The sequence below is a fragment of the Solea solea genome, chromosome 10, assembly GCF_958295425.1.
Source record: "Solea solea chromosome 10, fSolSol10.1, whole genome shotgun sequence".
Taxonomy (NCBI): domain Eukaryota; kingdom Metazoa; phylum Chordata; class Actinopteri; order Pleuronectiformes; family Soleidae; genus Solea; species Solea solea.
Window position 1 is genome coordinate 22,005,281 of NC_081143.1, and position 27,462 is coordinate 22,032,742.

Genomic DNA, 27,462 nt, shown 5'->3' on the forward strand with positions numbered 1-27,462 from the left:
GTCACCTGAGAACGAAGGCAAACCCAACTGCCAACAATAGAGATCTGACTACAGGAATCAAACATGTGTTACTGTGTGTGTGTGTGTGTGTGTGTGTGTAATCTTTGTATTCTGAGCTGTTTAAATACTATAGAAAAGGGAGTGTTTTCAAATCCACTGTGCATAAAGCTAGAAATGACCAGGTTCTCAACAGCCACACTACCTTTTTTTTTTCTTGTTTTTTTGCTCCTTTTTTACTCTGCTCTGCAGCACAGTGCAGCTTTTTGTTAACAAATGACCCCTGATCGCTCTGTTCTGTTTTTTTTTTGAATAACAAAATTCAAAAAAAGTTGTTCCCCTGGGAAAACTGAGGAAAACCACATTCACCTGCTCTGCTCTATATAAGTGCAGAAGACACTCAACTTAGAATAGACCTTAAATTATTATTAATAAACAATCTTTTGATCAATTAAAGCACATCCATCTATCTATCTGTCAGGGCTCTTAGTTTTTGTCACAGCTTAATTGTAAATTGTATCATTATACTTGAGGGAATCTACAAGCAATTGCAATTTGATAGTATTGATAATTGCCATTTTCTTTACCTCCCTTAAACCCAAATTGAATGATACATTTCATACAGTACATACCATGTCTTTTTCAATTTCAACGAGCGTCTTGTTCCCAAGGTATTGTGCTTTTTGAAGAGAGAGTTTGCCAAATATAATGTGAATGCAAAAGGACAATAAACAATCCTTGAATCCTGAATTACCTGCAGTGTTATATTTCCACACCGCATGTCAGTCAGTCAGACCCTGATCTAAACTGAATGGGCCGCTGGTGCATAACATGTACATATGCATGTTTTTCAGCTACATTTAGCTAATAATAAAATAAAAACAACAATCAGGCCAAAAAATAGAACTTTTTTTCTACTCAGTGTTCACTGAGCAAGTGCTGCCATATAATAAAATGAATAGAGTCTCTTCAAACAGGACAGAGCAAAACTGTGGACCTTCAAATGAAACTGAGTTGCAGATTAACTTCATTTACTGCAGAACTTCAAATACTTTTTGAGGTAGAATGCCAACTGTTGCTTTTTAGCTGTTTCCGTTCATCAAGCTAACAGAACTATCACAATTCTAGCAGAGGAAATTATTTATAAAACAGTCAGAAAAACATGATATACTATATACAGTATGTATCATCATTTTAAAATAAAATAATGCTTTAAAGTTAAAATAAATCCCAAAATTGCAACTCCCTACTTTCCTCAAATCAATCATGAGTCGTTCTCGATTCACATTCCCGTGCATAAATCCACCTGCATAATAGTGATATTTCTGTCACCACTCAAGAGTCCAGTGAGAAAGTTACGACAGCGGCTGGTTGTCACAGACGTGAGAGGCAGCAAGAGGCAGCAAGAGGAGGAGCCGAGGCGTCTTTAACGTCCAGGAATGCGTTCAAACATCACAGCTGCCTGTGCAAACAACTGGGACCTTCATCGTGTGTCACGTCAGTGTCAGTCAGTGTCAGTCAGTGCAGTAGAGACATTTGACTGCATCTAACAAAGTCCCGGAACACATACACGTTAACATGTGTATACTATCTGATCCACGTAGTAAAGTGTCTTCATGACATTAAGGACATTTGTTGGTTCAGTAACTCCTGATTCATCCCTTTCATAAATCACGTTTATATACTAAACACAGCAGGAATTAGGAGGGTTCAAACTCCGCAGTCCAACCTCAATCTGCCAGGACTGCTACTGCAGGAAGACATAGCGGCTAACTGAAGCATTATGGAGACGGAGAAGGACACTTTCTGTCATCACATACTCATTGTGTTTATGTCTGAGCAGACTGGAGGAGGAGAAAAGAAACCGAGGAGTAAAGTCAAAAATGTGGGCAAAGATAAGTCTTCAGCAGAAAAACTGAGATTGAGTAGGAGGGATCTTTTCTGACCTGAACACTGACCTTGTCAGGTCCAGTAGTCCTCATGGAGACCAAAACCTGGCAGAACCTCATTCCTAAGTAACCAGTTAAGTTTAGCGCTAAGCTTTGAATTGTGGTTAGGTTACAGTTAGGGTTAGACATGAACTGATTATGGTTAAGGTTAGGGATAACACTCTGTTGCAGTGTCCCAGCAAGAATAGCGGCGTAAACCTGTGTGTGTGAGTGTGTGTGAAGTGAACTGTTCCCATTCTCTCCACCCCATCCCAACTTCTAGCACAGCAGAGGAATTTGGCTTTGGGTCGCTCACAGCGCACACACACACACACACACACACACACACACATAAGGAAGAGCAGATGCGAGCCAAACCACTGCATACCAACTTGGATTTGACCCTGTGTATCATGAGAAACCTCAGCCCCCCCCCCACAGGAACTATGCATCGCCTCCGTTTGTAATTTCCTCTGTTGTTCATCATCGCCGTCTTTTAACCCGTGCATAACAACAATAATAATAACAATAAAGCACTGAGCCTACAGCACAACTTTACCCCTTTACTTCCTCTATTGGAATCCTGTTCTTAACTGAAATGACAATAATGCCAACCTAAACACTTAAAGTCTTATACAGTTCTATTTAAAGCCTGTCTTTGTTTTCACTAGTCCCTTCATTATAGATAAGAGAGAAATGTGATTGTCATCCTCTTGTGATACTGAAACCCCCAAAAAAACAAAGCCACTGTATGGAAAAACCCTTATCTCATTTAAGACAAAATGTGAAGCAGACTGTATGTGTGTGTGTGTGTGTGCATGCGTGGCTAACCTTGAAGCTAGTTAGCTCTTGTTTAGTGAATCCATTACTGTGGATGATCTTCATCTGTTTGACCAGTGTGCTTTTGCCGCTCTCTGCTGCACCTGCAGGACGATGTAAACAGTAAACTGTGGTTAAACTGCGGTTAAACCTGATGCCAAAAAAACAGGTTTAGAACACATTTAACTGAGAGTTTAGAAGTGGATATGCAGTGGTATACAGTGGTTAAAAATACAGTTAAAAAAAGAAAAGAAAACTCATTAAAACACTGAGCTGGAGGCCTTTTGTGGTGTTTTTATCACGTCATCCTGTGGTTACTGTGCAGATAACAAGGTTTTTATCACTTTCTGTGGCTTTTAAGGGAAAACAAAGCCATTTCTAACACTCTACATTAGGGCATGTTTTCGCAACTACTTGCGTTTCAATCGTCAAGATTTGTAAAAGGCACCAGAATAACTGATCCATGCCATACTTCTGTTTGTAAGGGGTCCAGCACCTTATGGATGGCGCTAGATACTCTCCGGATGTTCTCCTTTGGGCGAGAACAGGAATAGGTAAAAAAAAAAGAAGCAAAAATGTGGTTTGTTTTTTTTTAAATTTACCGTTCATTAAATTTAAAAGAAAGAGGAAGAGAACATGTCACGCTGGAGGTTCTCCATTGTTGCCCTTTGTGTTTACTTCTCCTTTGTTGAATGTGTGTGTCACGCTGTGTAGCTGATTAAAAGCGATGTCCATCCAGTGTACACAATGGAAATCACATCAGGGTTCACCTTTACCAACTGTACACTTCACTGCACACAGAGTATTATTTCTGCTACGAGGTGTTTTTCAGTCAAACCAGATCTCACACAGATCACAGTGTGAGATGATGGGAATGTCTCGTCTCGTCTCCTTTGGTTCCCGTCACTACATGATCCATACCTGGAACCTGATTTGTTATGGTGTTAAGTGAGGCCACTTCCTGTCTGAACCCTCACCCTAACCCTGGAAATAGCCCGTAACAAGAAGTAGTTGCACTTTCACACGTGTGTTTGAGGTTGTTTTCACACCTAATCGTCCGCCAGACTCGCTGCGATTGGGGACTCGGTTCAATTGGAGTTTGCTTTCACACTTCAGTGAAACGATCTATATCCTCTGAATAACGCATTACCCTCCTCGCCTGAGGAGGCGCTGCATCAACAATTACTGAAGGAGAAGACGAGACAAACAATGAACAAGAAAACCCGCTCATCTGTCGGTTAATGCAGGACAACTTCTGTTTCCTCCACGTCAAATCCCATCGGTCTTGTTTTTTTATTTTGTTTTAAGTCAACATACGACACATGTACGCTGCGACAACGGGCTCAGACATTTCTCCCGGGCTATCGTTCTACACGAGCGTATGTTTTGGTTGTGTTTACCCACAATGCCCTGCGTTGTAGTCCGCTTCCTCATTTGGTTCACTTGAAGCGAACCGAGACCTATGTTTGGACTTTCCAAGCAAACCAACTAGGGTTCGATGAAGAAGGGCTGGTGTGAACGCACCCTATAAGCAATCGGGTTTTGGGTACAGATGGGAACATGCAGCAAAAGACATTACGTAGATCATTCCTAACTCTGATTGTTTGGTAAAGTGGTTGACAACATTAAAAGGTGAGTGTTGGAGACAACATATTATAAAACATTAACCGTGTCATTTTTAGATATTAGATATCCTGCTGTCGACATGATTTGCGGTGTGTACTTCTCATTGTGACCCCGCCCCCCCCTCATGTGGATAATGAAAAGCAGAGAAATAGAGCTTTGCACCCATATACTTGTCATTAGCGTCGCCCTCAGAGATTCACCAGCAGCTTCTAAGTACCGTAAAAACAGCTAAACTGCCAGATATATCAAAAAAGTCAAAGTTATCTTGGAAAAAGGGGCAGAAGTGTTCACTCATTGAACATTTTTTGACAATACTACAGCCATAAAGTCAAAATAAATCTGAATATCTGATAATCATAAAAGGGTTAAGTTACATATGATATCTTTAATTGGATACCCTTGTTCTTATTTGATGTAGCACCCGAGAGACCCCTTTCACCTGGGGCCCCAAACTCCCTTGAAACGCCTCTGTACGTTGAGAGAACGAAGAGGTGCACTCTTCTCAGGTGCGTTCACGTGATCTGGACGGTCGGTCTCACCTAGTAAGAGTATTTTAACCACGTTCATCTCGCGCTTGGCGGACTCGTACAGGTCTTTGTCTAACTTGACACTGTGTATCCTCGCCTTCTTCTCCTCCTCCGTGACTTCGGTACCGAGGCACAGTCCCATCCTGAGCTCTCATCTCCTCCCCGGCCACGGACACGGAGGGAAACAAAGGCAGGGAGTCCACACAGAGCTGCCTCACCGACAGTGTCTCTGTGCTCGCTGCATGCTCCTAGTCTTCCTCCTCCTCCTCCTCCTCCTCAGTGTGTCCCTGTGAGTATCACAGTTGGCTCTGCAGGGACAAAAACGAAGTTCAGGCCATCACACAAACATCCAGTGGCGGCGAAAAGTGATTTTACGCATCGCTTCACTTCTTCTCCTTCAATGTCAGAGGCAGCTTCTTCTTTTTTACACGTGGTAACTTTTTTCGGCGACTATTCGCAGCAGCGGTTCAAACTCTGCTCTGCCGCCTTGGCAAAAACCCCGAAGACATAATCCTGGAGCTCTCCTCCTCCTCTTCCTCTTCCTCCTCCTGTGCGGTCTCTGCTGCTGCTGCTGCTGCCGCCTTTGGCGCACAGATGGAAAAGTTTCAGACTTCCCTGGGAAGTGACGCGCCGGGGGACGAAACTGCTGACCGTGCAAATCCACGTTTGTATCCTGTCTGTTCAGGCTACAAACAACCATTCATTTCATTTCATTTCAATTCAATTCAATTCATTTCATTTCATTTCATTTCAATTCAAACATCGATTCATTCTTTTTTTTTTAAAGGGGACAATAATTCATATTGATGAACACGTCAATGTAAAATGTTGCCAGAATCTGTTGTCCCTGACATGTCAGACAAGCACAAAGACATAAGAAAATAAAATAACACAACCTTCAAAACAAAAAATACAGTCAAATATCAAAATTACATCGGGGTTTCTTTAGTATATCATTTCTTAACTGATGCTACAAATATACATTAAACTTTGTGACATTTCAGTCCACTGGATGATGCTGAGTCACATACATCGCAATATAGGATTTTGCATCAGTTCTGGTTTGCAGAAGCAACGATTAGATGTATGTCACTGTTTCTCACTGCAGCCTTACACGTCTGTTAATGAGGAAATAATATTATAGTTAGAGAGGTGGTTGATAATAAATGGTATGTTGGCTACAACAGAATCACAACATGAAACATATTCACTTAAGTTTCCTCTAGAAGAATGAAATGCATAAATGATCAGCATTAAATGACCAAACAAGACAAAGTGGATCAGTGTAAACATCTAAAGCCACATTCACCTCGGCCTCCAAGTATTCAGAGTCATTTAAAAGCCCTCAAATTAACACCTGCTATTGCAACTGATATTGATATAGTAGTGATGGAGCTGCACCCACTCATTTCATAATGGACCTTTGGAACATTTAATAGGAACATGTGCTGGAACGTCCACAGTTTTTTTTTTTTATCAAGAATGTCGGCCCTAAGATAAGGAGGTAGAAAACTTAAAATGATCTTGTGGATTATGCCAGTGATGGGATCTACAAGTGGATAAAAGAGAACATGGAAAGTGGTGAGAGAGTGGTCATCCAATATAGTTTCCTCCTCCTGCTTTTTCTAGAGAGGACACTGTGATGAATAAATATTTGCCTTCACTATTCACATCCACAGAAAATCACAGCAAGGAATATACATAACAGTTAAGTAAGCCAAATACACACACACAGTACGTGTAGAGTGACATCTTTGTGCTTCAGCGTGTGCAGAGAAGCCTGATGTTCCTCAGAGAAGTGTCAGACAGGGTTCTTCCTGCAGAAGCTGTAGAGGGACGTCCCCAGGCTGGAGGATTAAAGGCTCTTTTGTATTCACAGTGAGGTGACGGTTTTTTGTTTTTTTTGTTCTGATCTGGGATCAGTGTGAATGGAACAGGAGCATTCAGATTTAGCAGTTTCTAAGTGACTGTGGCCTCATTTCACTGACTCACTGAACCGTGACTTTGTGCTGATCCAACAAAGACTTGACACAAGGCTGCACACATTATGCTTCAGCTGAAATACAAAGCACACATACACACGGATGACACTTTGTCAAGTTAACACTTTATTTAATAAAGGGGGAAGTCCACACAGTGCAGTAAAATATCCACTGAATAAAATTTAGAAACGTATTTTTCTTGTTACCATTAAAAAGCCCTAACAATGAGCAGGACAGAAAAAACACAATCATTTCAACAGTCGCTCCCAAATCTGTTAGTCGTTGGATTGTCTTACAGAAAAACAGAGGAAAACATTCATGTTTTACTTCTCACACACACACACACACACACACACACACACTCTGCTGTGTACACATTTCCTGAATGTAGACCAAAGAAAGTACAACTCAACACAACTGTACCCAAAGTTAAAAGGAACAAAGCAGTAGTTCAGGTATTTTCACACAGTTCACAGCCCTGGCATCAGTTATAGCTTTAGGAATGAGGCACTACTGACATATACAGCGCAAACACTTACTTCTCTTTCTTTCTCTCTCTCTCTCTCTCGCTCACTCACTCACTCACACAAACACACACATCCGGTGCAAATTCAGGTAGCTAAAATCCACAGTTAAAATTTAGAACTACTTCACAGATAATTCAACAAAAAACAAATTATTTTGGGATGGAATAAAAACATAGAAATGAACCATTTTTAAGATCGACAAATTAAAACATGGTTAAAGACAATGTTGTGATAACATTACGTCAATGATAGTAAGAGATAATGAAACAATTATAAGACCACTAACACAGATACATGAAATGTGTGTTAATACAAACATACATAAATACACAAGATAAAAATAAAGCTCTCTTAGGAGGAAGAAGTGTAAAGGGAATTTGCAGCTTAAAATATTTAAGTATAGGTGTTTTTTTGTTTTCTTTGTCTTCTTTGTCATTTGGAGACACAGCAGAAACAAACATCATCAAAAGCCTCAGCTAATGTTAAAAGCAGGACTGTGCACCCACAAGACTACTAGATACCACCAGGCTCTCAGGTGTCGTCTCACCTGTAGCCAGGACTAAATTAGGACAACATGGACCACGTGTCTGGGTCACTTGTGTCCGTCTTCTTGAAAACAAACAAAGAGAAAAGGATTAAATGAGGCAAAGAATCCATTAAAACCCAGGTCTGTGGTTTTGCTAGTGAGAAGCCTGGACCTGAGCTTCACCCTGCTCCTGCTGCTCTCTCTTCTTCATGGCCTCGATCACCGCCATCTCTTTGGCCTCCTTCTTCTGGTTCCTGGCTTCAAACTGCAGCCTACAAAAAAGGAGACAGACTCTCAGACCAAGGGAATGATCTATACTGAAGTGCATGGTGGTGCTGGTTCATGCTGCCCTTTGTTGGCAATTTGTTTTCTCTGTCGTAAAAGTCAGTTACTCCAAAGTAAATTTGATTAAGGTCTCTGACCTGTTTTCAATGATTCTCTGGACGATATCATCAGTGGTGAGGTTGTTCCCACTGTCGATGGTCCTGAATACGCCCCTCCTCTTAGGCTCCTTTAGGCAGAACACACACACAGTTATTTAAACTGTACTAAATCGAATCTCTCAAAGGACAAACACACCCAGATAATGTGATTGGTAGACAGGCTACTACAGCATGTATAACTTTAATTGGACTCAAGCTGACCTGGGTAAATCTGTGCATGTGAAAGAGTTCCCCATCCCCACCCCCAGCTTATAACCAGAAATAGGAGAAGATACCGGCACACAGGACAAAAAGACAACAGAGGCAAAAACATGGCAAAATTCAGGGTGGAAACATTTCCACCACTGACAAATAGACTGATTTTATGCTCTGTCAGCTTCAAGATTTGGATAATTTAAAATTCATAGAGGAAATGCAGTAGGAAGACTCAGAATGGGGCTTGACATGCTAACAACAAGCTAAACTGGGAACTGCCCAGTATTAACAAGTTGAAAGGGTGCGTAATGCAATGAAAAATGTCTGAGCTATGCTGCTCGCAAACAGACACACTGGCAAAAACAATCTGAAATAAAATAAATTACAAAAGGGACAATAAAAACATTTATCTTCAACAAAATATAAACTGAAAACTCAATATGATCATTAACAGTAGAAACCTGTACTCACAGCGTAAGGGTTTGAACCATCCTTGTCTGGAAACACCTCTGTCTTGCCATGACAAACCAGATCCACCTGCAGTTACACAAAATCACATGGTTAAAATCAACCATTTATTCTTTCTTCCGGCCTTCAAAACAAGACCAGATACATGTACAAGTACATATGAATTCACTGCAAAGAAACTGAGGAGCCCTGTACTCACAGATGAACAGACCAATCCATTAACTTATATTGTATACAGTATATAATGTAGAAATACAACATTATAAATATAAATATAAATATAACCTGGTTAAACCACACATTTCAGAATCACAACATTATCTGAAGATTTGAGAAAGCATCATCACTGGATGCAAACTGAGTAAATGCAAGATAAGTTATAAACACTTAAATCTATTAAACGGTAAGCAAGATTTACATATTATAGATTTTTTATTTTATTTTTGCTTTTTTTAAATCATAAAATTACATTAAATAAATGTATATTAACCAGAGGCTCAGAAAGAAACTCATAAAATGTATTTTTCAATTCATGGGGCCATAAAGTCCATGGTCGGTTTGATATAGTCAATTGTCCATAAGGGGGCGCCACAGTATTTAGTACTGGAATTGTTTGGTCTGTGAGGCAAAGTGTGATCTCTTTTTCTACACTAGACTGTGTGTAACGTAATGTGCTTTAATGAATGTGTGTTGCTGATATTGCCGTTTAAATGAAGAGATAAATAAAGCTATAAAACACCACATGAACAGACTAAAACCATGCAAGAGCAACTGACCTTAAAGTGATCCAGCAGATCTTTGTCCACTGTATAGGGTGCACCAATCACCACCTCTGACACATACTAAAGAGGGACAGGTGGACAGATAGGACCACAGTGAGAGGAAGTCTTAATACATACACTTTACATGTTGTTTAAATGCCATAATTTAATCAAAGTGTATCTTTAAAATACAGCAGAATTCAAAAGTGAATGTGTTTAACTCTTCACAGACAAGTTTTAGGTCTGTGCAACATGTTTGGTTTTTGTAACATGCTCCTAAGTTTTTTTGAACATCAACACAAACATGCACACATTGTGCAGATGGTGCCACAGACTAACTGTTCTAGAATGACAGTCAAGCAGCAGGAATAAGGGGCACAGAGCCAAGTTCAGCATGTAGTGCTGTGTGCACAGCAGAAATACATATGTCCTGCTGTGCTCTCTGTGTTATCACTCACCCTGCAGGCCAGGACACTCAGGGTTCTCTCATGAATGTTCATGATCGGATAGTTCTTCCCCTTGTAGCGGTTCACTTCCTAAACAAGGTGAATAACACAGTGACAACACATATATTTAAATAACAGACAAAACTGAAGAGTTACTACAATAACCCAGGTTCCCACACCTTGGATGACATCAAATTCAATGACTTTAAAGGACTTTCCAGAACCAATTCCCTCAAATTCATGGACTGAATGTGCTGACACAGCTTAAGATGGGATGGCAATTTTCTTTGGTTTTCTTTCCCAGACATCATGTGTGATAATCCCAGGGTCGTGACCGCATTTTCCCTGTGTGTATGTGTCTGCATGTGAGAGTGAGATAGATTGTGTTTAATTGGACGTACCTGGTCAAAATGCAGACCTACAATGACGTAGGGCTTCTCTGCCTGTTTGTACACCATCTCTAGGAAGTCAACATGACCAATATCTGCAAAGGATTTAAGGTCAAGGCAAAAACCACAACAGAAATGCTTTTCATAAATTAAGTTCTGCTCGTGTCTACAAGCAAAAGATACGGAAGAGGTCAAAAGCTCCAGCCACATAGATGATGGTGTCTCCAGGCTGTGGCTCATTTCCTGAGGCAAACTGGATGATTTTCTGAGACGTTTGGAGGAACTGAGACACTCCTGTCCATGGACTGTTGCCTTTAGGACCCTGGAACACAAAAACATTACAACTTCTGTCATTTGGACAATGTGACCAAGACTTCAGTCTTGTTTTCCACCAGGCAGTACAGAGCAGTTCAGTTTACCACTGTGTGGTTTAGAACAGTACACCATAATCTGTCTTAAGTTTCAGGGTGTGTGGGCCAAATGGTGATCGCTACGTTAGCTAATAAATCCCAAGAAGAACAACACAGCACAGAAAACAAAGGGTATCAATGTAGGACATGTAGCTGTCCATCACAAGAAGAAAACAAGCTTTGTTTGAGAGTAGGCAGCAGTCTGCAGCCTGTGCCGTTTTCCCTGTCCCACAGTTGATTCTCTATCAAACTAATCAACGGACTGCAGTGTTTCTAGCTCCACCCTTTAGGAGCCACTGTGCTTGGTGCCCCAACAGAAAAGCACTAAACCTGGGACTGGACAGATGAGTTATTTGGTACCGACCTCAATGTTTTATTGTGTAATCACACTGAACTAAACTATATCACCTGGTGGAAATAGGAGATAACGTGTAATAAATATCACAGGGTTATAAAGTTGTAACAAGCAAGTATCACATACCTTTCCAAAGTTGTCTGTATGCTTCTGGTAATCTGGGTTATCCTGCAGAAATGATTAGAGGAGGATTAAATTAGTTTAACAACAAAATAAACAGTTGTTCATCACACACTGACTGAATACAGACACAATAACTCACCAAGTTGCTGTGATGGGCTTTGGTCATGAGCAGCATACGCCCCACCAGGTCAGTGGTGGACACACCTTGTGTACGTTTACATTCACGGTATCGGCCTTCGCGCTTCACCTCTTCATATGTGTCCTTGCCGTCTACCGTCAGTGTGATGTCATCTGGTAAACAATGACATTAGTTTTTTATTACACACCTCTCAAGACAACTTGGACATGACACTCAAAACAAGATTCAACAGGGAGAGTTACTCACCTCCATGCACACAGAAGTCACAGTTGTATTTGTCCAGAGTCTCTAGGGTTGTGACATACGGTGCTCCTTCAACTACCTCATCCACCCATTTGATTGCCCGCACCATTTTGTAGCGTTCTTCCTGAGTGAACACTGGAGGACCCTTGTGCTTGGAAATCTCCGCTTTAATAAGGGATAGGGGAATTAACTGCTTATTATTGGTGCACCACTAATACATATAGAGTCAGCGATGAGTTATGTGATGTTATGACATCACATCACCACAACAAGATATAGATAAAACTAAAATCACATCCTACATATGTTGTAACATAATAGTTGGATTGATCTTTATTAGAAATGAATATACACACATGGACATACACACACGATAAGATAAACATTAATACTGTGCTATCAAACCACCTGTTCAACAAAAATGTAGAGATGTGATGCTTTTACCACAATACAGTGCCCCCCCATTACCATCACAGCAGCAGCAGAGACCGATGATAGATTAATCTGATCTCTATCTTTTAAACTTCAGCCTGGAATATTACTTATTATCTAGTTACTCTGTTATCTAGGCAAATACAAGTACAGGATTCTGTATTGGCAGATACTCAATAGTAAAAAGATCGGATCCCTTATAATAAGTGAACCTGATTGTGGAGCATCTCACACCCGCCAATCACAAATGCTGTATATTCAGTCAGTGTAATAACAGTTAACATAAACCTTTCACAGGAATATCTGGATCAGAATAAGAGAGTGTTTTACCATCTGTATGCACTCCGACCGTGAGGTAGTCTCCCATGGCTTTGGCCTGGCGTAGCTGGTTGGAGTGACCATAATGCACCATGTCATAACTGTGGAGACAAAAAAAGAGACCGCTATCATCAGCATGGAAAATAATAGATACCGCAAACGCTCAGAGAGTGGTTAGTAAGTGTTCAGTTAAAAATAGTAAATATTAACGCAAACCACAATGAGGGGTGCAGCCAGTTAGCAATCCTGCAGCTTTGGCTCATAGATATCATACAGATCTTTCACTGGCCAATCCTGTTTAATTCTTGTTGAACATATTTGTTTTGATGTTACATTATTTTCTTTTCTGTTTGTTGTGACTTTGCACAGTGACAGTGACAGGGAAAGACTGACAGCTCCTCCTCCTAATTGAACATGTGAATATGATAAAGGTTAGAGGGGAAAAGGTAAAACTCAAAGACTCTGTTTATCAATGTGCCAATGTTTGTTTGTTTTCGGTCATTCAGTAGCTTCTACAGTTAGTGTTCGTGTTGTGGCTTGGCCTTGTCTTTTTTATTTTTCCAAGTGTGCTTTTGTTCCACACCCTGCAGTTTTTTCATTCCTATGCCGACAAAACATTTAGAACTGCCTAGCCCAACCACTAAGTCTAATCTCTTTCACAATACCTGCTAATAGTGTAAGCACAGTCAGAGCACACCACTTTAAATACTTTACTAGCAAGTAAGCTCCTATTACACATTTAAGGTAACTCAATTGACTCAATATTGGTTAGTTAAGTTACACATAGTGAGTAAGAAATTGAACAGTAATTGCTCACAATACAGCTATTACTCATTTTGCGTTTCGCAGGGGGTACGCAATAGTACTTGGACGTCTTTCTCAGTTAGAAAATCGATTAAAACTGGTCACTTTTTATTCAACCTCTGCTACAACACTTTTGTATCTGGTGGTTTATTTCCAACATATCTGACAGCCTTTATAAAGCATGCAGTCAGTCACTGTACTTGCACAGGCCAGGACTTTCCTCTGTAATGTCATTAGCACAAGCAGCTGGTCTGAATTTCTTTACCAGTAATCCTCCAACCTCCCTTTCCTTCCCTGATCAGGATCAGCTCCAAGCTGGAGAGTGGGGTATATGCAGATCTGTCATGACCCTATGATCAAATCACCTTTCATATTAATCATTAAATCCTAACAATTTATTTTTTGCAGTTTTAAAAGCCCTAAACTATGACAAACACAATTCCTCAAAGACAAAAAGATGGAATAGGAGAAATAGAAATTCAACATCAAAAATGTGACAGTAAAAATCCCAAACAGTGATTGTGATTACAAAAGTACAGTATTCCTGGCCTAAAGCTACAGTGCATAACTTTTGGTGAGTTTTGTTGTTGAACAGAAAAAATTGAACATTTGTTGGCTGTTGGAGACTCTGTTGGCAATAAAAGGTGTAGCTTATATTATGAATCAGTCTATTTTCAACAGATATTTGTAATAATTCTTTCTAGATTGCTATTTCCTCATCTATGGTCACACCATTGTGTAATTTAGTGGCCACTACAAATATACTGTTTCAATAAGTCTCGCCTTTATCATAAAAAAGGAACCCCAGCTTATGACACTAACACCCTGAACAGCATGTTCACTATGTTTGTTATTAATAGCCACCACATGAGACAGTTTGCTTGCTAAGTGACATTGACCCGGCCTTTTTGCTGTGTAGCAAAGTACTTCCAGGAATGAGTTACTGCTGTTCACATTAGGAGTGAGTTGTGTTTTCAGCTGCAGCCAAGTTGTATGGTTGACAACAGTCAGACAGACAGATGAAGGAACATTATTATCAAGTACTATCAATTGGGTACGATTAATCAGGCTAATATTTGTCATTTTTTATATATCTGCAATGGCCAATTATTATTTGTTAATCGACCAATTATTCTCAGGAACTTAATGTTGTTGTTTATTCAAAACTATTTTGTTTTAGTTTATGATTACATGTTTCATGTATTTGTTTATTAAAAATACTGTATATTGCTGTAGTGCAGGCATTAGGGCCGTCACTTTTTATTTGACTTCCAATATCATTTCAAATTATAATTACCTGCTTGAAATGCACACATTCTCATAAGTGCCTACTGAAGAATCGATCCAGCAGAGGAGGCACATAAGGTGCCCCACCATATAATACTAGAATGTAAGCTGCAGCAGCAACAGCATCTTGGAGATGCATTTGAATTCTAACTAAGGATCATTATAAATTAGTTCATTTTTTTGTTGCAAAAAGTGATGGCCCTAGCAGACATAAAAGAGACACAGACCATTACTGTTCAATTACTGCTTTTTTGTGTTATTTATTGTCATTAAACAGTTACGCCTCATCAGGTGGTGGAAAAAAGTCAAATGTTTTTTATGTTTATTTAATGTGAATTAAAAAGACTTTACAGATAAAGTTGCATTGGTTGAAAAGCAACCAATTCCTCTTATTACCCTGTAAGGATTCACAGTGTTTTAGCCTCAGTGGTGAGAGGTTAAGGACAGAAAGAACCTAGTCCACAATTAACCATGACACTGTGCCATACAAACACAGTGAGCAGCTGAGATATGACTGCAAAGACTACGCAATTTACTATCTGTTTATGATGGTGGGCTTATCAGTCAAATAAAATACAAGTATACGTACACCTGCAACTATAGGGGCGGTGTGGCGTCCAGTGTGGTCTTCTGTTGCTGTAGCCCAGCTTCATAGTTTTGACAATAAACTAAGTAGTACTTAAGTTGTGTCAAGCTTATTTGAGAAACTGTTTTCTTACTATCATCTTGAACAAGTCTGGCTAGTTTCCTCTGACTCCTTGCATGACGAGGCATATTTGCACAGAGCTGCTGGTCACTGGTCTTTTTCACACTGAGGAAAAAAGTTCCTGAAATCCACTGGCACTACCAAGTGCACAGCCAAGTGGAGGGGACTGAGCTTGTAATCGGAGGTTTGTCGGTTAAAATCATAATTGCTGGCCACTGTTATTTTGTAAATTACATACAAATTCAATACTGGTGTGCAATGGGTATGTGTGCAAATAAAACACTAATTCACGTTCAAAGTCACTTAAGTCATCTCTCTTCCTCATTCTGATGATGTTTGACCTTCAGCAGGTCGTCTTGACCATGTCTACAGGAGCTGCCATGTGATAGGCTGGTTAACAGTTGCGTTAACAGTTGAACAGGTGTACCTAATAAAGTGGCCAGTTATTGAACGATGTGGGTTGGGGCTACAAGCACAGACTGAAAATGAGTAAAAAAAATGTGTATATTTGGGTTATTATGAGACAAAAACACCGTTGGCTTAAACCGACATAACAGTTACGATAGCTTTAGGGTGCTAAAATGGTTGAACTCCGGCTAAGTTGTGGTTCATGTAGCTAGCTAGCATTAGCATGCTAACCCACCAGTGGTTCGTGATATCGCTTAGATACATGCGAAGCAAAACATAGCAAGGAAAACAAATAGTGCGTAAAAGATTAATAAAACAGCTGACAGTCCGTGAAGGCCACGCACACTCACCAGCCGTCACACCACAACCGGACTACACGCTTCCTTTTCTCCGGGCTGCATACCGAGCCAGCCGGCAAACTGCAGCCGGCTCCTTCCCGCTGGTCGTCGGCGGCATGGTGTCCGTTTTTGATCATTTCGACGGGGTTCACACAAAAAGCAGAGTGCTGGTATCAGAAAATAAACACGGGCTGAGGTGTTAGTTTCAGTGTTTTGCTTTGACACGTCTTCTTATCTTTGAAGCGTCCTCTTCTCTTCTGTCGTGCTCAGACACAGTGACACTACGCCGGCCAACGCCTCCAGTGCTACGTCATATCGAACGAACCCTCACATGCTGCTGTAGCTGCGTACAAAAAAAAAAAACAGCTGATTGCGTAATGACTCCTGTCAGCGAGCGGCAGAGGTGGAAAGAGTACTGAAATATTCTACTCAAGTAAAAGTGACACTATTTTTGACAACATTTTACCAAAGTACATAACAAGGTTATTATCAAACACTGTTTAAACATTTAATAGCTCTACTAGGCATGTATTTCATAATGTAATTAATTTAATTCCTATCAGGCAAAATTAACATTTCATATATCAAAAACTTTATTCTTCAAAGGATAAATTACACTTCTTCCATATGTGTGTGTAGGGTTTGCCATTACATATATCTTTCATTCAGTTGTAGATTCAGATGTATATCTGCAACTACATTAAAACTATCCATAATTAAATTAGATTCACTTTTCACTAGTCGTAATTATGTTATAGATATTGTGCTCCAAAAGGCAAAAATGAATGGACTCTGTAATCCACTACATTAATTTGACAGCTGTCAACCAATCCATGGTTTATTAAAAATACATTTTTCTTTACAATCAATGGTAATGGAGATTATGACAAGACAACTTAAAACGAGAAACACTTTATTGTCTCAAAAAATATCACACCTTTTTTTAGCATATATGTGAGTTTTGGAATGCTAAGCTTATAATAGAAAGCCACATTCACAACTTCTGACGCTGTAATACAAGATGCCATTTTTAATAATACTGGATCTTCCTGAGACAAATTAAAAAAAAATTATTTGGCAGCATCCTATCAAAACCAACAAAAACTTCACACCTGACACAAAACTAACTACTGCGGGGGGAAAAACTAAGTCAAAACATTGCATTCGTTCTTATACAGATGTAAACATATGAGACACAAATGTAAGCAACGACTTCAGTAAACCAGGATACAACAGTCAATAACTGTGGAGCCAGCAAACCTGAGCACGGGTGATGGCACAGCAAAGGTTCAGTGTGAGTTCAGGAATTAGGGTCAAGGTTAAAGTAACTTAATCAATCCCGTTAAGGAAATTTTCCCTCAGCATTTTTTTTACCCGTCCCTGCCAATTTTTGTTGTTGAAAAGGGCAGTCAGGAAAAAAAAGACCAATGAAAAAGCAATAAATGTCTGACCTAAATGTTTTAACTCTCAGTAAAGGTGATGTCATCACATAATCCAGAATGTGGCCTTTGGTATTCTGTTGTCATCCAGATGTGTGAATTTGCTATTAAATCAACACCAAGACAAAACATCTTTCCACAAATACATGGAAGTGACAATGCTGAAGCAAGACTTTAAACCTGGTGTAATGGAAATAATCAGAACAACAGGTTTTACCAGTAACATTAATTAGGGTTCCACTCCAGTTTTAAGAAAGCCAGGGTTGTGCTCTTGTTCCAGTGTAAATGTAGGTCACACAGGGTTTATTTTCTTTGACAAAGCAACAAATCTATTTTTTTATTTACCATTTGCACATGGAATTATTCTCTTTGATGTACCAGTTTGCCATCTAAATACCCATTAAACAGAATTAAAATTGATATCCCACCAAAAATAATAATTCAGCACAAGGCTATTATTGTGTTAAACTGTATCTGTGATATACTGATAATAGAGATGGACAACAGAGAAAATAACGGTGCTGCTGAAGTGGTTATAAAACTTTACACTGCTATCCACTGTTACATTGTTAAACATTAGAATTTCAGTATAATAATTTCATGGTTTTCAAACACATAATTACAGACTAAGGCCAGTTCTGCAGTGGATGAATGTGTGGCGTGTCTCCATTTATTCCTGCATACCTTAACTAATGAGACCATTCAAACTGGCTATACAGCGAAAATTATCTTTCTTTACACTTTCAGCATCTATATGTGTCCCATATGTCACAAAAGACAGCGAATCCTGTCCTGTGTCAAATTTAGGGAAATCCAGCATTTCAGTTACCTGAATCCATTAAAGGTTTAATATGAAAATGTGCGGGCATTAATGGACGCGCTGTTTCGTGCTGAAGAGTCCAAGTATTTAGTCGAGTACTGGAGAGTATTTAACAAAAACAACAGTTTATGATTTCCAAAGGCAAATTCTTTGTAAACATTCAGAAGCAGCAGGAGAGCAGGATACACTCACCTGGTGTAAACAATAGCCAAAGGCAAGACACAGCAGAGCAACGCTGCTGCCATCATGCACTGCACACACATCCAGCCTAACCCAAGGAGCTCTGCTGTCATAAAGATAGCAGGATAAGAAACGTGTTTAGCGTAACAGTAAACACTCGTAAATCCTGCTGATGGTTCAAAGTGTGTGTTATGTAACAGGTTTGTGGTGCAAAGTGCCATTTCTAAAAAAAAGTTTTACTTAACACACACACTCAATGTATGTGACTGACATTACATGATAATACTGCACCAAAGAAGATATGAAAGCACCCTAAAAATGTTAAGTCCAGGTTGTCCTCAACATGGGACTGAAATCTGAATCCCACATTGGGATCAAATATGAGGAGCTGCGACAGACCACCGTGTATGCAGTCTACAAAACCGCTTTTTTCCTATTCTTTCGTCCTTTACCGTATCCTCGGCCGAACCAGCCACCCTGCACAGCTGTGTCTTGTCCTGTAGTGTCAGCTGAGTTGTCCCGTGGCTTGTTCTCTGTGCTAATGACCTCGCGATTATGACTGTCCAGCTCCTCAGGTCGGAGAGGTGTGGCGAGACTGAAGATGGGATCCTCAGCCCTAATGAGACAGAACAAGAGAAACAGAGCATTAAATAGTTTGTCTTGTCTCAGTAGGCTATATTTATAACTCTGCCTCTGAAAGATAACAGTATTTGGGGTATAAATACTTCATATGGTCCTCACCTGTCATATACAGGAATCTGACAGTTCAGCTCTTCTATGAGGAGGCTCATGACATCATCACACTTGCCATTAATCTTCAGTTCAGACAGGTCATCTTTTGGTGTCCACTGGAACAAGCCCCACATTTTATCAGCCACCAAGCAACCAGTTCTTCATTTTCCATCTTAATTTGCAAATTGAATTGCATCTCATTCCCCAAAACCGTCAAAAGCAACTGTACCTGAAGGTTAACGATGTAGAGTTTGGGCCTTTTATTTGCTGGTCTGTTCATGCACCACAGACAATTGTATTTCTTCAGCACCTAGAGGAGCAGCAGCCAGAGCACAACACACTGAAGATGATGCTATAATAAAAAAAAGCTTTTGACGTATATATCATACAATGGCATATTTCAGTCAACGCATCTTTGACTGCTTTTATACAATAACAATTAACGATTTTAAAGCTGCAGTAGGCAGGATCGCCAGAAAAATAGTTGATTGTTGAGTTCCATCCACATGTTGTAAAAAATACTGAAGTGTTGGGATCCCGCTGTCGTGACTATATGTCCTGCGCCAACCTGATCAGTTTTCATCAGACTACATTTACAGAATCACTGTGGTTTTTAACAACCTACCTTAAGACTGGAGCCCAAGCAGAGGATAACATCCGCCATCTCGGCAGCCTCTGCTGCCCCCCTCCAGTTGAGTGGTTGCTCCAGAGTCCCACGTTCACCAAAGTGCACGATGGTGTCCCTGAGCTCACTGCCACAGTGGCTGCACCTGCGGCCTGTCCCGTGTCTGTGCAGCGACGTTCGCTCTGTCACGTCAAATAAACGAACGTACTCCCTGACGGGGGAGCAGGCAATGCACACCTGCAGATGGGATACAAAACTCTTAAACTCTAATGAAAGCACAGTTTTCAAAGCTAAGCATTTAATAACATTACCTGGTTGGTCAAAAATGACTTTTTTGGGAGCAAAAACTTGTCTGCTTTTTATCATTTAATCAATCCTGCTTTTGCACACACATCCAACGCTTTTGGTCCATTTGTGTTCCGTTATTCTAAAATTGCTTCACACCCTCCTTGTTAGAGATTATCAGCCATTAGTGAAAACAGTGCACTATTACATCAAATTAAGAATACATGTATAAACCAGACCTGAACTCCATGCAAAGTTTCCATAGTTTTTATGTTGTCCTCAAAGCCACAAAATGATAATAATAACCTGAAGGAAAACAATAGGTTCCTTGCACTTCATGACACTTCAAAAGAAAAAGGAGAGAAATTGATTTAGCAGAGACTTAAAAGCGTGAACTCTGAGGATGTGTGTTCTACCTCAATAAACATGTTTCCATGGAGCTCAGACAGGGCAGTTCTGGGTAAACCACTACGCAGGTGAAGTCCATCGCAGTTTTGAGACACAACATGCTTCACCTTCAAAGAAACGCAGACAATGTTTAGAATAACCATTACACATAAACCACAGTTAAGCTCCGACTCATAGAAATCATCAGTCCAAGTCACACCAACCATATTTTCTTTATGTAGCATCCTAATACACATGTGTGTGAGGGTCGGCTCTGCTTTACTCAGGTCGGATGAACTGTTTGTAAAGAAAAATAAGAAAAGAAACCAGAAAGTGAGTGAAAATAACTTAAGAAAAAAATACACAGCTTATAATCACATCATGCCTGCATAATATCACACCTGATTGCCCGTCCCTTCTGTAATTGTGTCCACACCCCGTTAGGACCCCTGTAGTCTGGAATAGAAGCTGCCTGGAAGGAAAAAAAATCTTCAATCCTGTGACAGGATATAAAGCAAAAAGGAAGTAAAGACGCAGCGATGTTCATACCGTACTGATCCCAGCACCAGTGTACACCACCAGGTGATTTGCTTGTTTCACTGCCACAGCCAGCTGCCTCACTTTATTTCTCAGCTCTTCAGCATCATCAAACACCTTGAGGGATGACAGGAAGTTCACATATTTCAGGTTTATGATCACACAAATTAGCAGATTTTTATTGTCATGAGTTGAGCCACTCTCGCCACTTGACTGAATCACTGTCAGATTCCAGCAGCGCCACCTGAATAATGTTTCTCTGTCATCTACAAATTTGTTTGGAAATTTTGTGTAGGTTAGCGGACATAATGTCACTCAACTACACCATGAATTTCTTTTTAAAGCATTACAAAAACAATTAAGGTATATTTGAATGCACTGTGCATAATCATTTATTGCAGATAAAAGTATCCTTTAAAAGCTCCAGTGTGTTACTTTTGTTGATTTATGTTGTGGTTCCTATTATTATTCTGCTTCTGTTTGATCTTTACAAACATAAACAATATATAACTACTTGTATGCTGTGTCTTTCATCTGAGAACAGGTTCTGTCAAGCCTCTCAGACCTGACCTGAGCCTGTCAGTCTCACCTCCTCCTGCTTCCTCTTCAGCACATTCCTACGCACTTGTCTCTTGCTCAGCTCCTCCACAGTGTCTTTGTGCAGCAGTAACACAGCAGCCTCCTCCTCTGACCTCTCAGCCTCTGGTTTCTTTAGGACTCGTCCAACCTTCAGAGACAAAGCAGAGAAGACATTCCTCTCTCAGTTAGTGATGGTGGTGCGACACTGAAGCTTCAATACGTGCTTCAAACCATGAACTAAAATTCCACAGAACCACTGCTTCAAAGCTTCAAATCACCTGACATGTGACGTCTGAAGCAACAACTGCTTCTTTGCCTGAATGAATCACCCGACTGGTTTGTGGTCCAATCAGGTGATTCACTGGCACTGTGTTTTCCAAATGTGGAGAAGTTGTGAGCAAAAAAAGAAACTGCTCGATGCAATAATGTACCTCAATTAGAGTCTTTGAGCCTTGAGCTACCATAGTTACACAAGCCATATTTTCCCAGCACTCGCTCCTCAATAACACAACATACACATTCTTCAATCTTTGTAAACAGAACATAATATTCAGTCTTAGTGTGTGTGTGTGCATAACATAAATTCCAAAGCAAAGAAACTTTACTTTAAAGAGGGTGACCAAAACAAAGACTGTTCAGAACAAAAGAAAAGAAGTTTCTCCAGTACTGCTCACTGTATGCCTCCTGTTCACCAGCTAGCCTAATTTGACTACAGCCTTGCACTTCGCCAGGAGAGGTCACTCAATTTGAAGCTTCGAATAACTTAAACCAATTTTGAAACAATTGGCTCAAGTGGTTCAGCGCTTCACAAAAGCTTAATTTGCCCCTCACTACTCTCAGTAACACTCTGCTGTTGTAGCCAGCTAGCTCGTCATTAGCAGCTGTAAATGAGGTTTTCTTCTCTTACCAGTCTGAAGATCTTCCTCTCGCTCTCCCGTTGAAGTATCTTCGCCTTTTCTAAAGCTTTTCTTTCAGTTCGCGAGGAAACACCTGTGTCCGCTTCCTCTGCCATTCTATAATTCATCAGCTGAGGAGCAGTGACTTTTTCAAAACAAAGCCCATTGCACCAGTGAACAACGACATCCGGGCCGGATGTTGTTCCTGTAAACATGAAGGAAAAGCAGCGCCCTCTGCAGCTGGGCGTGTGAACAGCGTTTTTATAATAATATCGTCCATCTATCTTCTACCGCTTTATCCTCCACAAGAGGGTCGCATGGGGGCGCTGTGGCAATCCCATCTGACATAGGGCGATAGGCGAGGATAATAACAAAAAAACTTTATCTATACAGCACTTTTCTTAACAAATATTACAAAATTCTCAACTATGGAAGAGAATTAGGGCCACAAAAAATAGAAAATAAAAATGAAAAAACCAACAGCATATATTTTGAGAATAAAGTCAGAATTCTGCATGTGTGAGAGCAGCTGGTCGGTGGACCTCAGAGCTCTGCCTGGACTGTGTGGCTTCAAGAGCTCGGTCAGCATCTTTACAAACTTCACAGCAACATTAAAACTTAAAAAGTATTTATTGTCAAACGCATACAAATAAATAGTAAATAACAGCAATCCATCAAACCATAGAAAAACAAGGATTACATATGTTTTGGCTGACATATAATTCCAGTATTCTAAAATAAACATTTAATTCAACAGTTAGAACACGCTGTTGAAGTATTATCTAGTGCTGGGATCTGCGTATGAGCAAAAACGCTGTCAACTTTACTGTCTCTGTTTGTTTTAACCAGGCACCTAAATATGGTCATGTCCTGCCCTGATAGTGAGGATTCAACATAGACAGAGTAGGGGAAAAAAACAGAAATGCACTTAGGATTATTTACAATTAAGAGTTTGACATACTGTGGTGGCACCAGCACAGGTGTAATAAATAATCGTAATCATGGCTGCACTCCATTTAGGCGATTACTGCGACCTTTGTGCATCAGCAATTTTGACAGGTCACAGTAGGAGAATATCACAGATATAAATAATCAAATTAATGACAGCCAAGTTCCATTTAGCTTCCCTAAGTTTCAGGGTGCATGCTGCATGGTTCACTTTTACACTGTCCTGCTCAGTATAGCTTTTCTTGCTAAAACATGTCAAAATTAATTCTGTGCAAAAATCCCATTTCTCAAAAATAAATGTACACTTTTTTCATAACAATATTAAAGAGTACAAAGTATGACAACACTACAGAGATATTTTAAAATATAGTGTTATACTTATATCATCTTCTATACATCTACAATCCCCTGGTTGGGAATCACTGGCATAATGGAATGGAGCCATCATGGACATTATTCATTACAGTCCGTTTTCTGCTGTGAAAAAAACCAAACACTTAATGCATGACCCTTCAGGTGCAGTGCACAGAGCTTGTGGTTTTGCAAACCAAACACTTTCCTTACTAACATCCTCAACATCAGCACAGTGACGACAGCAAGGACTGGTTAAGGACTTCTGTTGCAGACTGAGCGGCTGCAGTGATATTTTACCCTCACCTCAAAGTGTCCAATCAATGTGAAACTACTCTGGAGTAAGTGCAAGTGTCGTCTTAATAATATTATATCCTGGCAGAAAAGAATGAAAAACACGTTGCCCAGCACTACAAATATGAAACAAAAAAATGTGTTAGTCAGCAACAGGCATCACTTTGTGTCCCATTTGGATTTGGGGGTTTGAAAATTCTCAGAAGATTAGTTCTACAATAGCCATGAAATCGCAAGAGGCCTTATTATGAGTCCTCACTGGGGCCAATTAGGAAAGTGTCATCGGGGTCTGGTGGAGTTAGTGCTCCTGCGGACCCTCAGAGGATTTGCTCTGAACTGTCCTTGTTTGGTTTCCAGCGGCTGCCTGCCAGATAATCCAGTCTTTCGTACATTCTTCGCCACAACCTCACAGTCTCTTTCTGCTGCCACTCGCTGTTTCCTGGGGGGGAAGAAAAGGAATGTTTTAGTCACTGATAAAGCTACGAAAGAAATTAAGAAAATATTTTTAATTTACCCTATGGTCCAAGATTTTCTGTTCATTAAAAAAAATGAGTAAGCTGTGACAGTTACAGAAAAACTTCGAAACTTTTATAGAGTCAGGTCATGAGTCCAGTCATGCAGGAAGTACTGCACAAATCTTTTAATGAACTGATTCTAATGATTCAGTATCAAAAACAACTGCTTTACAAGTCACTAGTTTTGAGTGTGTGTCGTTTATAAAACGAAGTCACGGCAGTTTCATGCAGCCGTGGTGTGATGACCCCGCCCACGTTGAGGAGGTACTATATTGTAATGGAAAACCAGCCAAAACGTGTAGAGTCGAGACGTGGCGGGACCATGTAGTGGAATTTCTTTATCCAGTGTTATTTTGATAACAACTTCAACATGTGTCCATATAAATAGATGCACAAAACACATGAAACCATGGACAACCTAAATCAAACGAAACAAGGGAACTCACGTGATGGTTTTCTTCCTCTCCAGTGATTTTCGTGTTGCAGCTGACAGGCAACGTTTTTCCTGAGGATGTCCACTCTAAACAAAAACATCATTGCACATGATAAATTAGTCTTTGTACTAACTGCTGGCTATATTATGACAACTCACTACATTAGTGATATGTACTAATAATGATAACAGAAAGGAAATGTACAGTAGAGAATCAATATCTCGGTCTACTTTCAGAAATTAGATTAAGTTAAGTACTGCACAAGGAAAAATAAAACAACATTATCATTTTCCATCACAGCAATCATGGGGCAGTTTGCAATGCTGGAGCCACAAAGGTCTGAACAGTACTAAGCATAATTATATTTTAATTTTAATTATCAGTACTGGATCATAAAAGCTGTAATTAAAGGTCCAGTGTGCAACATTTATGGCGGTTTATTAGCAGAAATTGAAAATACGACCCATTTAGTATGCTGGTATTGGTGTATAATCACTTTGAAATGTTTCTTCAACGCCCATAGTCTATTCTCATACAAAGCTTGACGTCTTGTTGAGACAAACAGACACAAATGAAGCAGGAAAGGAAGAGCTGCTGAATGTCCTCTGTGTCATGTTCTATGTTGTTGTTAATTGTCGTTGTACCGGTACATCGTCACGCAACGTATCTTGCCCACACCCCACCTACCAAGTAAAGGTACTGTTCTCAGTTAAATGCAAGCCTGAGCCAGGGCTTTACCGTACCGTACTGTACAAAACCATATAATGATGGAAACACAGCATTAGCCTTGCTTTCAAGTGGCTGCCATCTTGCACTGCCATGTTACTACAGCAGTCCAAAAGGACTAACAAACCAGAGCACACATTTTGCATTTGAAGCTAAAGCTCACAACGCAAACAAAGAACTGCTCCATTGAAATAAACCCAATGCATAAACCATTGAATGAGGAAATGGCAGAGAGACTGGGACAGTGGAGAGCATTCTGAATGAATCCTTTCTGAAATGCTTAGGCCAAAGGAGACCTCCGTTTGTTGCAATCTACATTCTCACATTAAATGCCACTAATTCGTACAAACTGGACCTTTAAATACTAATATTTCTGTGCAGCTTTGGCTCAGTGGTGCACAATCACATCAACATCAGCTCTAACAACTTTCATTTGTATTAGTGTCTTTCACCATTTTTTGTGATGGTTTCATCATCTACACAAAGAAAAAAACATACTCCAACAAGGCGTATGATTTATTTCAGCTTAGAGAGATGTTTCAAGAAGGTTACCTGAAGTCGTCTGTGTTCTCTCTCCTGGGCAAGGTCTCTGTCCCAGTTGATGAGCTGCATCCTCTCTGCAGCCGACAGGCTGAAGAAAATGTCGTAAAAGTCATAACGTGCAGCGCGCAGCTGGAGAGGAAGACAATTACAGAATCAATGATGGCTTTAATTAATGTATGCAATCAACACAGGCCCTGTTCATAACTGGCCTTAACATCATGGGAAACACTGATATTTTTGGTTCAGTACGTCAGCAGAGCAGGTGGTCTTTAGTGTGGACCAAGCTCTGATCTCAATGTGTATAGCAGACATTTTACATGTTTGGTCAAGAAAAGCAAAGGTGTTAACATTAACAGAGGAGAGTGTCAATGTACACTCACACATATAAAGAGAATGAATCCCCTGCTGAGGCAACTTTTTCTCACTAACTGCGGGCAGTACAGGGTGTGATGCATGCTGGTCTGTAATTACTTTGAGTTTGTGGTTGAATTTAATTTGTATCATGACCGACATCATAAAATACCAGCTGGTTTGATCAGGGACTCTTCCATCGTCACTATCCATGAAAGCTAAAGCTGCTGACAGCCAAACATTATTGGGTACTGGTTGAGGCCTTGGCAGGACAAAGGTTTACCAGATTTGAACTCAGGTAATGGATTTGCTTTGCCCCCAGGCAACAATTTGTTCCCTTTAATGAATGGACATTTAGCATCTTCTACGTTTGCAAATGTGTGACTGTGGCCCGACACTGAGTCAGTTTGCACAAAAATGTACGTTTATTACCCGATTTACTAAATGAATCACCAATAATGTTGGTGATTAATTGATTGATTGATCCATTTGTGTTCTTTTTTCAATAATTAAAACAAGTTCTTGGATTTTCACAGCATATTTCCAGGTTTCTTCTTGTTTCTGCTCAATAAACCAAAACAATTATCATTTTGAGGTTTGGGAAACCCCGATTGACATTTTAT

At 40.0% G+C, this 27,462-nt stretch overlaps 4 protein-coding genes across 5 annotated transcripts in view; all 4 read right to left on the reverse strand.

The window, feature by feature from the left end:
• gnav1 (guanine nucleotide binding protein (G protein) alpha v1) overlaps positions 1–5,048 on the reverse strand; it is a 29,968-nt gene extending 24,920 nt beyond the window's left edge. Inside the window, exons 1-2 of the mRNA XM_058641121.1 lie at positions 4,910–5,048; positions 2,757–2,848 (exon numbers count right to left, since the gene is read on the reverse strand). Coding sequence (XP_058497104.1) covers positions 2,757–2,848; positions 4,910–5,039 — 222 coding nt within the window. The 5' untranslated portion in view covers positions 5,040–5,048. The remainder of the gene's footprint in view (positions 1–2,756; positions 2,849–4,909) is intronic.
• Positions 5,049–6,982: 1,934 nt separating this feature from the next.
• On the reverse strand, positions 6,983–16,510 carry pcyt2 (phosphate cytidylyltransferase 2, ethanolamine). Its single transcript, XM_058641602.1, has 12 exons — positions 16,210–16,510; positions 12,667–12,755; positions 11,908–12,069; positions 11,662–11,813; positions 11,526–11,567; positions 10,818–10,956; positions 10,647–10,729; positions 10,258–10,335; positions 9,815–9,880; positions 9,042–9,107; positions 8,355–8,443; positions 6,983–8,204 (listed from the first exon to the last, which is right to left on the reverse strand). The coding sequence occupies exons 1-12, from the start codon at positions 16,332–16,334 to the stop codon at positions 8,087–8,089; spliced, it is 1,209 nt and encodes a 402-aa protein (XP_058497585.1). The 5' UTR covers positions 16,335–16,510; the 3' UTR covers positions 6,983–8,086.
• A 583-nt stretch (positions 16,511–17,093) lies between these two features.
• Positions 17,094–22,861, reverse strand: sirt7 (sirtuin 7). The gene is made up of 10 exons (XM_058641780.1): positions 22,689–22,861; positions 21,792–21,929; positions 21,215–21,319; positions 21,067–21,137; positions 20,890–20,962; positions 20,695–20,793; positions 19,994–20,230; positions 19,598–19,678; positions 19,378–19,484; positions 17,094–19,252 (listed from the first exon to the last, which is right to left on the reverse strand). The coding sequence occupies exons 1-10, from the start codon at positions 22,803–22,805 to the stop codon at positions 19,051–19,053; spliced, it is 1,230 nt and encodes a 409-aa protein (XP_058497763.1). The 5' UTR covers positions 22,806–22,861; the 3' UTR covers positions 17,094–19,050.
• A 427-nt stretch (positions 22,862–23,288) lies between these two features.
• Positions 23,289–27,462, reverse strand: part of si:ch73-100l22.3 (uncharacterized) — a 38,632-nt gene continuing 34,458 nt past the window's right edge. For both annotated transcript variants that reach the window (XM_058640921.1, XM_058640920.1), the window contains 3 exons: positions 26,498–26,617; positions 25,232–25,305; positions 23,289–24,709 (listed from right to left, as the gene is read on the reverse strand). In XM_058640921.1, the coding sequence (XP_058496904.1) occupies positions 24,550–24,709; positions 25,232–25,305; positions 26,498–26,617 (354 nt within the window). In that variant the 3' untranslated portion in view covers positions 23,289–24,549. The remainder of the gene's footprint in view (positions 24,710–25,231; positions 25,306–26,497; positions 26,618–27,462) is intronic.